Source organism: Cryptomeria japonica, chromosome 6, assembly GCF_030272615.1.
Source record: "Cryptomeria japonica chromosome 6, Sugi_1.0, whole genome shotgun sequence".
Lineage (NCBI taxonomy): Eukaryota > Viridiplantae > Streptophyta > Pinopsida > Cupressales > Cupressaceae > Cryptomeria > Cryptomeria japonica.
In genome coordinates this window covers 570,751,006-570,766,593 of record NC_081410.1, presented here as the reverse complement: position 1 = coordinate 570,766,593, position 15,588 = coordinate 570,751,006, and the positions used below count along the sequence as shown (strand labels likewise).

The 15,588-nt window shown below is 36.3% G+C and overlaps 1 protein-coding gene across 1 annotated transcript; it reads left to right on the top strand.

The window, feature by feature from the left end:
* The first annotated feature begins 11,368 nt into the window (after positions 1 to 11,368).
* LOC131856130 (cytochrome P450 76T24-like) lies at positions 11,369 to 13,269 on the top strand. Its single transcript, XM_059207492.1, has 2 exons — positions 11,369 to 12,504; positions 12,588 to 13,269. The coding sequence occupies exons 1-2, from the start codon at positions 11,617 to 11,619 to the stop codon at positions 13,218 to 13,220; spliced, it is 1,521 nt and encodes a 506-aa protein (XP_059063475.1). The 5' UTR covers positions 11,369 to 11,616; the 3' UTR covers positions 13,221 to 13,269.
* The last annotated feature ends 2,319 nt before the right edge of the window (positions 13,270 to 15,588 follow it).

The window sequence follows — 15,588 nt, the reverse complement described above, 5'->3', positions numbered from 1 at the left end:
TAAATATTAGGAAAGAGGAACAACAATGCAGATCGAAAAATATTATTGTCTTTGTTGTTTGGATTGCGCAATGGAGTTGACAGCACCGTAAAATGCTTTACGCTTTTCTCATTCTTATGCAACTCGAGAGGGGTGATTCCAAGTGATCATAGCCTCTAAATTGCTCGTATGATCACAGGGCCGCGTTTAACATCCTCTTTTTGTGGCTGGACACTTTCACCAACTTTATCATGCCACATACAAATGACATCATACGAGTGTTGCCTATTTCATTCCATTGGAATAAGATAAACAATGGAATGAGAAGACAGAGGAAGGGATATTGTCATCTTTGAAACTTACCGTGGGTGGGGAATAGACCAGGTATTCAATAGGCCACACCGCCCAGAGTTTAGGGAATCCGACAAGACATCGGCGAAGGACCTGGGCGAGGCAGTTGTGCATTTGCATCAAAGACTTTGACGATGTGAACTTTAGCACAATGTCGTGGGACTGGAATAGTATGATACATTACACCCTTCCCTAGGCCATCAACAACACCTTCCCCAACCAATTCCCCATCCACTAGTAGGTGGACTTTAACTCCAACAGCAACAACGTGAGCATTTTCAATGGCACACTCTTCTTTGTCTTCCACGGTTGCCTACATCAGTAATGAGTGGACGTGGTCGCTTAAATAAAATCCTTTATTCCTGACCATCAAACATAGGCAAATCAATTCATGGCAATGCAATACAAAAGTACGGAAATAGCTATCTCTCCCGGCCCGTTGCCCCCATCGCAGTCACGGTATGCATTTGTACATCCATCATCATTTCCCCCAGACTCTTTCTCAAGGCTTTCTTCTATCAGATTATGTTGCAAAACATGACACATTGTACAGGAGTGTAAGTACACATTAAACCCATATACCTACGAACACTACTGGACCAAGGCCGATGAATTTTACACGACTAAGGCAATAACAGGAACACAGATAATGGACACAAACCACAACAACATAAAAAATGCTCTGCAATATAACATTGCCTCTCACCGCCTGTTATCCAAAATAAGAGCCCAATACCTGTTCATCTATGCTCTTATCCTCCAATGTTTGCCCCAATTGACTAGACTCCTCTGCAATCTTCTCGCCACTGCATGCACTCAAATTGCCATTCAACTTCTCCCTCCAAATAGACTTTTGAAGTTTCTCGTCCAATACCGTGGCCAACTGCATACAAAAAAAAATTACTCTATAGTATAACACACCATGTGATGATATAGCACTACATGTCATGCACAATGGCACTGCATTACCTGTTCATCTTTGCACCTATCCTCCAACCTTTGCCCCAGTTCAAGAGATTGTTCTGCAATCGTCTCGCCACTGCATGCACTCGGTTTTTCAATCGTCGTCTCCTTCACCTTCTTCCTCCTAACAAACGTCTGATATTTTGGACTTGGTTTTTGGGGAACACTACACACGGTTTCATCAAGCAACTGCATTGACTGTTCTTTTCTCCTATGGTCCATTGTCTTCCCCAATTCAGGAGATTGCTCTGCAATCTTCTCGCCACTGCATGCACCTAATTTTTTATTCGACGTCTCCTTCAGCTTCTTCGACAAAACAGACTTATACCTAACAGACGAACGAGGTTTTCGACTTACTTTTTTAGGCACACTGTGTTCTGTGTCATCCAATACCACGGGACAGTCCATGCTCCCTCCACGAATCCCATCAAAATCAGCCTACAATGACATGGACGAAATAGTCAACATACTACACAGTCGAGTGCAAAGCATACCATGCAATGAAAACACATATGGATAGGCCAACAGACAGTCACCTTCGATGACAAATGTGTGGCCTCATTTGAAGTCTGACTTGTTTTTTCTGCGCCATTCTTCTTTTCTTGCTTCCTCGATGAATCACATGCAGGCTCATTGACTGGCACGTTTGTTTCAGGATGTGAAGTCTGCCTTATTTTTTCTGTAGTATTCTTCTTTTTTTGCTTCCTCGACAAAAGAGATGCACCCTCATTTGTTTCAGGATCTGAAGTTGGCCTTGTTTTTTCTGCAACATTCTTTTGTTTTTACTTCCCCAACGAAACAGATGTAGCCTCATTCACTGGCACGTTTGTTTCATGATTAGCCTTCGATGCCAGAACCTCCTCATCATGGCCTTCACTATCACTTAAACTTTGGGCACCAGCATAGGTTGGGTCAATAAGTCATTCTTCAGATGTTTAAAGGAATTTAGTAAACTACAAAATAATAGAATCACTAAAAATTACCTCTTGCAATATTCTTTCTTTCTAGTAACTCTAAAACCTTCTTCCTTCTCCCCTCCCTAACCGGACTGTTGTCGTACACTCGCATTGCTTCCTTTATCTCTTCCTTTCCTTCGATAGGAAGCTCATCACATATTTTCTTTCCATATTTCATGCACACCCGAACAGTGACTCATTTTTTTTGCATACTGTGTCATATATCCATTTGGTATTCGATATTAGACTCCCTCTTTTTCAAGTGCATCAGCAATTTCTTCGTACGATCTGCGCTGCGTTGTCCACTACCACATGCTTGACGACTACGTCGTGCAATCCCCAATAATGGAAGTTGATTTTCTCTGGCTCTATGCATATTAAGCCTCCCTAGATCCCAAAACTGATAGCCTCCATTTTGGGAACAATAACGGAAGAGACAAAAGTAGTGCAACCTGCCATTAATATGTTCTCTTTTGTGATCGGCCTGTTGCTGCGCACAACCAACAAAGACAAAGCGTCACATTCAATTTTGCACTAATCAAGCATTATAAAGATAATCCAATATATAATGACTAATAGTGGACCTCCTTGATACTCGCCCCTCCTCCTTGTTCCTGTTCGTGAGCGCTGACAGAATCACGTTGCCGTTTAGTCTCTTGCTCTATTCTCACCTTGTGCTCGCTACGAACATCCCCTTTTTCACTCTCACCATCTGGAGCATCAATATAATCACCCTCATCTACATTTCCAATGGCCTCATCTTCCTCACCAGCACAACCACTATCATAATGTTGTTCAATAAAATAGCACACATCATCGATGCTTTTTATGCCCATGTATATATCTACTTTTCCACTTATAAATCCCAACTTCCAGCAACCGTGCCATGCAATGATGGAAAAAAAATATAATGCAATGATAAATAATTACTAGTGTTGTTATCTAGTCCCTAAGAAGCCGACTTGACAATGGGTTCAAAATTGGAGACCCAACTCGTGACTCATTCAGATTTGAATCCCCAACTAGTCCCTGACTTGAAAGCCCATCTCCTGACTCTTTCAGATTTGGATCCCCAACTAGTCCTGCATCTAAAAGCCCAACTCCTGACTCTTTCAGATTTGAATCCTCAACTAGTCCTGGATGTGAAAGTCCAACTCCTGAATCTTTCAAATTTGAATCCTCAATTGGTCGTGCATCTAAAAGCCCAACTTTTGACTCTTTCAGATTTGAATCCTCAACTAGTCCAGGATGCGAAAGCTCAGCTCCTGAATCTTTCAGATTTGAATCTCCAACTGGTCGTGCATTTGAAATCCCAACTCCTAACTCTTTCAGATTTGAATCCTCAACTAATCCCAGATGTGAAAGCCCAACTCCTAAATCTTTCAGATTTGAATGCCAAACTGGTCCCGCATATGAAAGCCCAACTCTCTCCTGGGTATACAAATTGGTTCTCCAGTCGCACACTTTAAATAGTGACAACACCAAGCAATAATACATGTTGCATAATCCATTAAAACTACTTAGCTTACAGGAAGGCCGATGTCACGTGTCACTGGGAAGCGACTGCGACCAACTCCCAGAAGATCATCTGCCTTTAGCTCCAGTAACCCATAATCAAGATCAACAGTTTCCCTCAACCTTCTTCGCAATGCAATTGACATGATTGAACTGGAAAAAAAAATGCAATTTATATTCTTCACAATATTAATAACACCACACATTCACCACAAATGACACAACCAACACACAATCGGTTATTCCCACATTGCAATACAAAGTCAGCATGTCGTTGTGTTATGTACAACCCAGCTAACGGTTTAGCCATAAACTATCCATGACATTCCGCTATAGAACATATTTCGTTGCAATTGCAATGAAATAATGACTATGATCCATCACCAACGCTGTCAAAAAGGCTTCATGTGTTTTCCCCATCCAAAATACAACACCAAAACTAGACTTTGTTAAGGATTGATAAAGAAGGATGCAAAACATGCTTAACGCATCGGTTGCGTCTATTTTGGCTCCAAAACGGATCTTTCCTATAGCGTGTTAGCGACAGGTTAGTCAATCGCAACTGCTAATTGCAAAATCAACATTGTAAAAGGAGTGTGCAACAATTAAGATGGTTAATCTATGTCACAAAATACACAGGGATTCATTAGCATTAACAAAGTCTTTAACGATAATTAATGGGTACAGAGACCTCCAATTCATTATTCCAAAGACACGTGTCTTTTGAAACGAGTATCTATTCTAAAGCTTCCATCTCTTTGTGGATATGGGAATATTATTATTTATTAAAAACATAGTCTTAAGTTACCAAAAGAAAAAAAACATTGTGAAGGATAGACACATGAGGAGTTCGTCATGCCAACCGGAGACATCTGAAACATAACCCCAAATAACATTTCAAATCGGAGTTGGATCATCGAACACATGTAGTTCTCAAACATCAAGAACATCAATAATCTAGATATACAAATACACTGGGATGAACATAAACACTCTCATGCAAATCAACAGAATATATACTGCAGTCTTCGAGTGAGATTAGGTGCGTCCAACTTGTGTCAGACATGTCTATTTTGGCTTCAAAATGAGATTGTACCAACGACATGAATCGACATACATGGGACGCATCTATTCTAGTTGCAAAACAGACCTATCGTACCAATGACATGCATCAACATTCATGTCCGAGAATAAATATATATGCAAATGCATGTGGCAGGCACCTAATAGCTATATGAAAGAGAAAGTGAGGTAAAATGTTATGTTTCAAATTGAGATTCTTTTACGTGGTCTTCACCTCGTTTACATGTTCTGGTTTGCCTTTTGATGCAAACAGACTCCTGAAAATCAGGTTGTTGACTTGTTGATGCAACCATTTCTTGACTGTACATGACTTTCTCTTGTTTAGGAGTTGATCTACTGTTTGTTGACAATTAGGAGTTAATCTACTTTTTGTTTGACGATAGAAAACATGACTCCTTTTTTATCTACCTAAGGTGGAAAAAGGAAGACTAATGCGCGAACGAAAACATTATTGTTGAAGGCCTCCTTGTTGAAGCAGCCTGCATCTATTCTGGCTCATTGTTGAAGGGGGATTTATGGGACTGCAGTTTTCTATGTCGTGATGCGGCTTGGGGTATGTTGAAATCCGCCTCTATAACTCGTATTTTTCCTGTTTCAGTTTGGATTTTATTTAAAATCATCAGGGTTTGCATTCTTTATTTGCATTTCTTATTTGCCTCTATATGTAGCCAGAATAGCTTCAGCCTATGTTGAATATTTGCCTGTTTTGGAGCCAGAATAGACACATACCGTTGCGTTAGGGTTAGAGACCGCTAGGGTTAGGTATTCTTTTTTCATCTAATGAGCACCTAAGAATAATAGAAACAGAGCATAATATTTCCTTAGTTTCTTTTATCTATGTTTTATTCTGTCATTTTCCTCTATATTACAAAGGACATGTTTGTTGAATTGCAGGGTCACGGGATCATCTGCATCACCTTTTCTATATGTGTGTGTGTGTGTGTGTGTGTGTGCGTGTGCATGTGTGTGTGTGTCTGTGTGTATATTGCTTCATATTCACACACACACACACGCACACAGATATATATATATATATATATATATATGTACTAGCACATGCCAAACCGCAAACAAACAATGCAAACCCTAAAGGTTTTCAACAAAATCCTAAAAATCCGCTGTCAACAATGAGCCGTCAACAATCAAGCCTTCAAAAATCGGACGCCCTTCAACAATGAGCCAAAATATACGTAGCCTACCAAACCCATATATATATATATATATATATCAAGCAATACACACACACACACGCCAGTAGTTATTTATTTTTTTCTGGCTTTTAATGTGCGTGTATAAGAAGGAGCATTTCATCTTTAACAGCTCTGCTCACTATGGAAAACTGACACATATAATTATGGAAATATACATACCTTTAAAATCTTATAGATCTTCTTCACTCCGCCAAACCACAAACAGAGAACCTTGGTATCCTGACATGACCATGCTGCAAAATGATGCCTAATTTTCACAGACAGAACACAAAATGACACAGGAAATAAAAAAAATTATTGAATGTCTTAGGGTTTCAAATTACCGTAGCTACTTAAACCTCCACCCAAATTGTTGTCCTCTGGACACCTCCCGAGGGCACACTCACAACCACCTCTGCGATACAAAAATGATATAAAAAATTACAATAGAAAACACAGGGTTGACGAAGGAATCATAAAACTATCATTATCTGTTAGGGTTTAAATTTATCGATGTCGTCATAACCCTACACAACAATCTTGAATCGTACCACCCACCCATGCACTACGATACCTCCTCCCTACACATGAAAAAACCTGCATGTTAACAAGCGATAACAATATACCCAGACAACTCACGTTATGCATGCGGTCGGCTTTTGTCCTCCCCTTCAGAGCCACAAAAATTTTGACAATGCATACATTATTGTTGAAGGCCTCCTTGTTGAAGCAGCCTGCATCTATTCTGGCTCATTGTTGAAGGGGGATTTATGGGACTACAGTTTTCTATGTCGTGATGCGGCTTGGGTTATCTTGAAATCCGCCTCTATAACTCATATTTTTCCTCTTTCAGTTTGGATTTTATTTAAAATCATCAGGGTTTGCATTCTTTATTTGCATTTCTTATTTGTCTCTATATGTAACCAGAATAGCTTCAGCCTATGTTGAATATTTGCCTGTTTTGGAGCCAGAATAGACACATACCGTCGCGTTAGGGTTAGAGACCGCTAGGGTTAGGTATTCTTTTTTCATCTAATGAGCACCTAAGAATAATAGAAACAGAGCATAATATTTCCTTAGTTTCTTTTATCTATGTTTTATTCTGTCATTTTCCTCTATATTACAAAGGACATGTTTGTTGAATTGCAGGGTCACAGGATCATCTGCATCACCTTTTCTATATGTGTGTGTGTGTGCGTGTGCGTGTGCATGTGTGTGTGTCTGTGTGTATATTGCTTCATATTCACACACACACGCACACACACGCACGTAGATATATATATATATATATATATATATATATATATATATATATATATATATATATATATATATATATATATATATATATATACTAGCACATGCCAAACCGCAAACAAACAATGCAAACCCTGAAGGTTTTCAACAAAATCCTAAAAATCCGCCGTCAACAATGAGCCATCAACAATCAAGCCTTCAAAAATCGGACGCCCTTCAACAATGGGCCAAAATATACGCAGCCTACCAAACCCATATATATATATATCAAACAATATACACACACACACATGCCAGTAGTTGTTTATTTTTTTCTGGCTTTTAATGTGCGTGCATAAGAAGGAGCATTTCATCTTTAACAACTCTGCTCACTATGGAAAACTGACACATATAATTATGGAAATATACATACCTTTAAAATCTTATAGATCTTCTTCACTTCGCCAAACCACAAACAGAGAACCTTGGTATCCTGACACGACCATGCTGCAAAATGATGCCTAATTTTCACAGACAGAACACAAAATGACATAGGAAATAAAAAAAATTATTGAATGTCTTAGGGTTTCAAATTACCGTAGCTACTTAAACCTCCACCCAAATCGTTTTCCTCTTGACACCTCCCAAGGGCACACTCACAACCACCTCTGCGATACAAAAATGATATAAAAAATTACAATAGAAAACACAGGGTTGACGAAGGAATCATAAAACTATCGTTATCTGTTAGGGTTTAAATTTACCGATGTCGTCATAACCCTACACAACAATCTTGAATCGTACCACCCACCCGTGCACTACGATAACTCCTCCCTGCACATGAAAAAACCTGCATGTTAACAAGCGATAACAATATACCCAGACAACTCACGTTATGCATGCAGTCAACTTTTGTCCTCCCCTTTGGAGCCACAGATATTTTGACAATGCATACATATAACTCCAATGGAAGCGCAACTCCTTCGCTCGGTCATTCAACCGGGGACATTGTGATGCCACGATCGACATGAATTTACATCGTCGAATATTTTGTTTCGCCTCCACCACTATGTTCTGCATGCAGCTCTCGTACGAAATAAATTGTCAATTTTTGCGAAAACAAGTTTTCATTCAAAATTTAAAATAAAAAAAATTGAAAATTGTGCCCATAACACGTGAACACCGATGTTAGTCGACTCGTGGATGTAATAAAGCAGGTTACCCAAAAAATGTAAGCCGTGTGGCCATTAAAAAAAAATATATCAAAACTGGCGATCACCAAAAATGTAAACCGTGTGGTCAGCAGTATGTTAACCACCTCGCCCAATGTAACCATCGCATCGTCGTGATATCGATCGGGAAAATGTTAACCGCGAGCAAGCTTTTTCGTCAAACGCAAAAAGGCAACATCATCCATGTCATCGCTGTGACCGATACATCCATGTCATCTGTGGGTCCCAGGCACGTTGGTCTTATGGACATTTTGAATATGAATGGTATGCCTTCTGCATCATGTAGAGGCATGCCGTTTTGGAGCCAGAATAGCTACAACCCATTTTTTTCAAGCAATTACAAATACATAAAAACAAATGGTGATGGAAGGAATAAATGGACGGTTTGATAGATCGTCTTGCATCTTTCTAAAGCATTTTGGACTATTTATGACGGAAATGAGGTCGTCCTTTTCAAATAAGAAGAATTAAAAAAAAACAAATCAAATCTACCCTATTACAGAATCTCATCTCAAAACTTAATATCAACAAGGACGCAAAGCGTCAAGTTCCTGCCATTAGTATAATTAGTTTAGAGTAAATAAAAATAGAAATAGAGGGAGAGAGGGAGAAGGAGAGGGAGAGGGAGAGGGAGAGAAATACATAGAGAGATAGAGAAAGGTGGAGGAAAAGATAAAAATAAAAAGAGAGAGAGAGAGATAAGGAGATAGATAGATAGAGAGGAAGAGGTAGAGGTAGAGGTAGAGGGAGAGATAAAGGTAGAGAGAAAGATGAGTACATAAGGAGTGGATGAGATAGATAGGTATAGAGGGAGAGGGAGAGGGAGAGGGGGAAATAGAGGTATATGTGGCAATATGATAAAAAGATAGAGGGAAAGGGATAGAAGCACATAGAGAGGGGGAGAGCTAAAGAGAGATAGGTAAAGAGGGAGAAGAAGGGAGAGAAGAAAAGATAGTGTTATCAAATTTTAATTTAATATATTAAAATTCCTTTTTAATATTAAAAAATTCTCTTGTAGTTGAAAAGATTTAATTTTAATTGTTTAAAATGAGTGTTACTAGATTATATAAATATTGTTGTTAATGAATATTAGTTTAAGATTAGCAATTACAATAAATTTTGAATGTCTTAAATTTTTATCCATAATTTGACTAAAATTAATTCATTACAAAATTTATATAATACACAATTCAATGAAAATAAAGATTTTATTACATTCAATGAAACTTTAAAATTTATTACAAAATTTATATAATAATAATATACAATTCAATGAAAATTGAAAAATTATTACAAAATATATATATTATGTGGATTGAGTCATGATGTCACTATATATATTAGATTATTCCTTAAGGGATAAAAAAGTTAGAAGTTGGAAAACCTAAAACCATGAGATTTTTCTATTAACATTTTTATTAACCGTGATGTGTTTTTAAATGAACCAATCACTTTACAAACAAAATTATCACCATTACAATAAATACTGTAAAAAATCATTTGAATTATAAATAATAATGTTTTTTTATAAATCTAATTATTACTAATTTAAGAGAGGAGGTGAAATCAAATAAGTCAATGAATTACAAACTGGCTTTTTACTTTTCATACAAACTCAATGACATAACCCACTTGCCACAATAAAGAAGGGAATACGTTTTTAAACTTATGATTTAATTTATTATTTCAATTAAAAATAATTACAATTAAAATGTAATTCTAATTTATTTCATTTTATTTTTTATTAATAATTAATTAATTAATTCTAACTATATAAAAAATAAAATATAAAATAAAAATGTAAAAATTAAACCTTAATTATAATAAGTCTAGTTCCTAAGTTCTTCAGCAAGTATTCAATAGTAAATAAAAAGCAAAAATTAAGTTAATTAAAAAGACTCCCATTTCCGGTACATGGTTTAAGGAATATTTTTTAAAACCCTTTATTAAAAGCTTTAAATGATGCAAGCGAAGTAAAAAATAAAGTAAATTAGTAACTTTAGAAAACTTTGAGACACATCATTTTGTTTTGTAACAGCTGTTATTCATACAATGAGCCAGCGGGACATGTGAAAAATCAATTCAAACGCTAATTTAAATTTATTTTATTTTATAACCTAATAAAAATTATCAAAGCTAATGCCAAATTCAAGTTAAGCAAAATAGGAATCTACAGTGCCTACAAAATAGGAATCTAGAAAACTTAAGCAAACATATTAAATTGACATATCAGAACCAAAATCTACAAGTTAGCTTCGAAAATAAAGCAGAATTTTTAAAACAAAGCTTGAAAAACAAACAAAGGTATTGAATAAAGCAGAATTTTTAAAACAAAATTTGAATAACAAATGAAGAAGTCAATATTACCAAGCTCAAACTACTGTGGCCTAACTAATGCTATGCTCGTTGTTCAGTGGGAAAATATTAACCACATAAATTGCATTTCTCAATGCCTGAAACATATTAATTCCGCATAAAGCATTCAATAAGCATATTTTCTGGTGATGCGATAGCCAAACGTGTCATACGATTGCCAACTATCAATAAATGCTTATGAAAATTGAAATAATACAAAGTTCTAAAATTTTATTAAATTTTTCAAATAAATTTAATAAAAAATATAATTTCTTCAGCTACTGTTACTCCGATTAGCCGATAAGAGACAAGTTAAATGTTTTTTTTTTATTATTTAAATATATATTAACATTCAAACTATACAACTTCATATGAATTCTTAATAATTTTGAAAGCTGATTGGTTAACTGAAAGAAATAAATGCACCAGGCGGATGCATAAGTATCCTGCCTAGCGGCAGAAACTAATGATAATACATACCTTTCCTTATAATGAATGCTGAAACGTGTATTGTGAAAAATACGCTTAGCACGTTTACCTAGTAAAATATTATTAAAAATCTGAGCTTTTTCGAAGTAGAGCCTTCAAAGAGCCGCGTCAACCATTGCTAACTATAGTTAACTATTAGCCAGAAACTGAATAAAAATGGGTACCCTCACACCACTGTTATCCGGAGCTCTCACCTGCGACGCGTGGGAATCTTGCCTTCTTCTGGGAAAGCAAACAAAATAGGGATTTTCACGTTCTGCAGTTTATATGGATGCTCTACCGTTTTCTTGGTATTCTGTGCTTCTTACCGCTGGTTCATTTCTTTTGTTCTTCTCTATCTGGAGAAGAAAGAGGAGGACATGGCTTCCTCTGCCTCCTGGACCTCCTGCTTGGCCTGTTGTGGGAAACCTCTCTCAGCTGGGAAAGAGGCCTCACCAGTCTCTCTATGCCCTCTCTCTCAAATACGGCCCATTGATGACTCTCCGTTTGGGCATGAAAACAACAGTGGTCGTCTCCACTCCTGCCATGGCCAAGGAGGTTCTCAAAACGCACGACCACATCTTAGCCGGGCGGACGGTGTTAGAATTCGCCAAATCTCTGTCCCATCACAAGTCTTCCCTGATTTGGGGAGAATACGGACCTCACTGGCGCAATCTCCGACGTATTTCAACTGTTGAGCTTTTCAGCCCCAAAAGAATGGAAGCTCTAGAACACTTCAGAAGAGATGAGGTATTTCACACAATTCGACTCATTTTCGAGGAGAAGGGAAAGGTAATAGATATTGGGCGGACTGCGTTCTGCACGTCTCTGAATTTGTTAGGCAATATGATCTTCAGCACAAGCGTCTTCGATCCACTCAATCCGGCTTCTGCGGGGTTCAAAAATTCCTTCTCGGAGATGATGAAGCTCGGTGGAACGCCCAATTTGGCTGACTTTTTCCCGATTCTCCGGTTCCTCGACCCCCAAGGTGTTTCCAGGGAGACGGCCAAGCTTTTGAAAGGTGTGTATGATTTTGTGGATTTGTTCATACAGAAAAGGCTCGCCTCTGCTAGCGAAAGCCTTGAGCAGAATGACTCCAAGAAGGATTTTCTGGATGTACTGCTGGATTTCAAAAGCGAAGATTTCACGCTCGTTGATATTCGAGCCTTGATAACCGTAAGTACTGGAAAAACCCAAAAAAAGTTTCTCAAATTTCTGATATTTTAGCCAGAATGTCTTACTGTGGTAACGTTTTGCAGGACTTGTTTATTGCAGGTGCCGAAACGAGCACTACAACAATAGAATGGGCCATGGCAGAATTCATTCGCAATCCGCAGAAACTAAACCGAGTCCGACAAGAATTGGATGAAGTAGTTGGTTGCAATAGAAGAGTGGAAGAATCTGATCTAGATCATTTGCCTTATCTACATGCGGCTGTGAAGGAAATATTCCGATTGCATCCGACTGTTCCTCTTCTGCTCCCCCACAAAGCTGAGAGCTCCTGCGTAATCGGGGGATTTGTGATACCCAAAAACAGCCAGGTGATGGTGAACGTGTGGGCAATTGGGATGGACCCTGCAATTTGGAAGAGTCCTTCAGAATTTGTGCCGGAGAGATTTTTGGAGGGTGAGAATAGCAAGATTGATTACAGGGGACAAAACTTTGAGCTGATTCCATTCGGATCGGGAAGAAGAATTTGTCCAGGACTTCCATTGGCAAGTCGTATGATTGATTTTGTTTTGGCTTCTTTGCTTCATTCCTTTGACTGGATACTTCCAGATGGGATGAACTCCGAACAGTTGGACATGGCGGACGAGTTTGGACTTACTTTAAAGAAGGGCGTAGAATTAAATGCTATCCCTGTACCCCGTCTGCCACATCATCTATACTAGTGCTCGGCGAGAAGTATTGACCTATGAATAACGTTGATCGTTTTGTTTTATTCTCTTCACAGCTGTTATTGTATTAATATGATATATTCTAAAAATATAAGTATTTCAAGTGTTAAATATTTATTAGTTCCAGGATATTTATAATGCATTTATAATGTTTTGAAATAGCTTAAATTGTTATTATTCATCGTCCTTGTCAACCAATGAATTTAAAAATAAATTCAAATTAAAATGCATTTTTATTTTTTCCAAAATTAACATGTCAAATTTTTAACAAACATTATTTAAAAATTGATTTATTTGTTGCATGATTGGTCTCTATTTTAATGTTGTAAGTTTAAAATTTAATTTTCATCATAAAAAAAATAGAATTTTGAATAAAAGTCATATACATTTAATACATTTGTCAGTTGCTCTACACAAAAAAAAAAAAAATATTTAAAAAAGTTTCTAGTTGTAAACAGTCGTACCACATCATTTCACATGGAACAAATAAAGAGATGTATGCCACTTGTTAGGTGGCGGGGCCCACGGATTCATAAATGTTCTTCAGTCACATGTTCTCATGTCTCCACAAATCTTATAATGTTTACAACTACTTTTTAATTAAAGAGCCAATATTAAATTCATTATACACATATGCGCGATTCAAAATTTTGATAATGATCTCTTAATTTTCTCATTGTTGTGGTGGTATTTACATGGACGGTCAAATGATTTTATATATATTTTATATTAAAGTATATAATTTTTTTATATATTATTAAATATTTAATTTTTTTATATGTATTTTTGTTTAATGTGAGATTCATTTTAGATTTAAGTACTAATGTAGAAAAAAATTTCAATATAATTTTTTTAATGTATTCATTTTTTTAATAGGGATCATTAATACATACTTACAATCTGAATAGCTAATATCTTAGGAATCTCTTTCTTCAAAGATGCAAACACTAAATTTATCAATGTTTGTTTGGTAAGTAGTAACAATATTATAATGTAATAAATTCATATGTATATCTACTACACAACAAAACAAAGATCCCACATGATCTTTGGGGCTTACACACAAGTGAGTCTTGCTTGTTTTTTTTTAATTTTAATACTAGCTTACATATATTTGATTTTAACCAAATATATATATAATATGCCAAGAGATATGTTTGTTGCAATGATATGTAATATTATTATTGCAATTATTATTATTATTATTTCCTGTTTGATATTACAATATTATTATATTATTACGTAGAGATATATGAAATTTTAAATATCTATTTAGACTATTTTATATAATATATGTGTTGCAAGATCAAAGCAAATACTAAAATTTAAGATATATTAAACCTTATTTAATGATAATGTTTAGGGTTTATATCATGGTTAGGGTTAGCATCAACGTTAGGGTTTGGTTTTGGTTTAGGATTATGATTAGCATTAAGGTTAAGGATTACAGTTAGGATTATGGTTAGGGTTAGGGTTAGGGTTATGGTTTAATATTAGGGTTAAATTTATGGTTAACGTTAGGGTTTAGTGTCAGGGTTACAATTATAACTGAGGGTATGGTTAGGATTAGGATTCAGTTTATGGTTATGTTTTGGATGAGGGTTAAGGTTAGTATTATGGTCAGGGTTAAGGTTTATATCATGGTTAGGGTTAGGAATATGATAACAGTTAGGATGTATATCATGGTTAGGGTTAGCATCAAGTTTTGGTTTTCGTATAGGATCATGGTTAGAGTTAGGGTTAGTATTGGGGTTAGTCTTAATGATTATAATTAGGGTAAAGTTTAAAGATTATAATTAAAATCACGATTAGGGTTAGGGTTAGGTCTAGAATTATAATTAGGATTACGGTTAGGGTTAGGGTTAAAATCGCATAGAAAGATAGTCTATGATGATAGCTATGAGAGTTAGGGTTTGGGTTAGGATTAGGGTTGTTAGGGTTAGGGTCTAGATTAGAGAGAGTTATAGTATTATAGATAAAATAATAGTTATAATTAGTTTTAGTTAACGATTATAATTATTATTGTAGTATAATGCTTGGGGTAAGGGTTCAGGTTCAGGTTCAATTAGAATCAGTATTAGGGTTAGGGATAGGGTTTAATTACGATTAGGGTTAGCATTACAACTCAATTAAGGTTATAGTTAGTGTTGTGACTCAGGAAGGGTTAGGATTCAAGGATAAAGCATGTTGTTAGGGTTATGGTTAGGATTAGGTTTAGGGTTAAGACTAAGTATTATTGTTAGGGTTAGGGATTAGTGTTATGGTTAGGGTTAGGGTTAGAATTAGAGTTATAATTCTAATTAGCATTAGCGTTAAATATTATAATTATTGGTTAGAATTAGGGTTAGAATTAGGGTTAGGG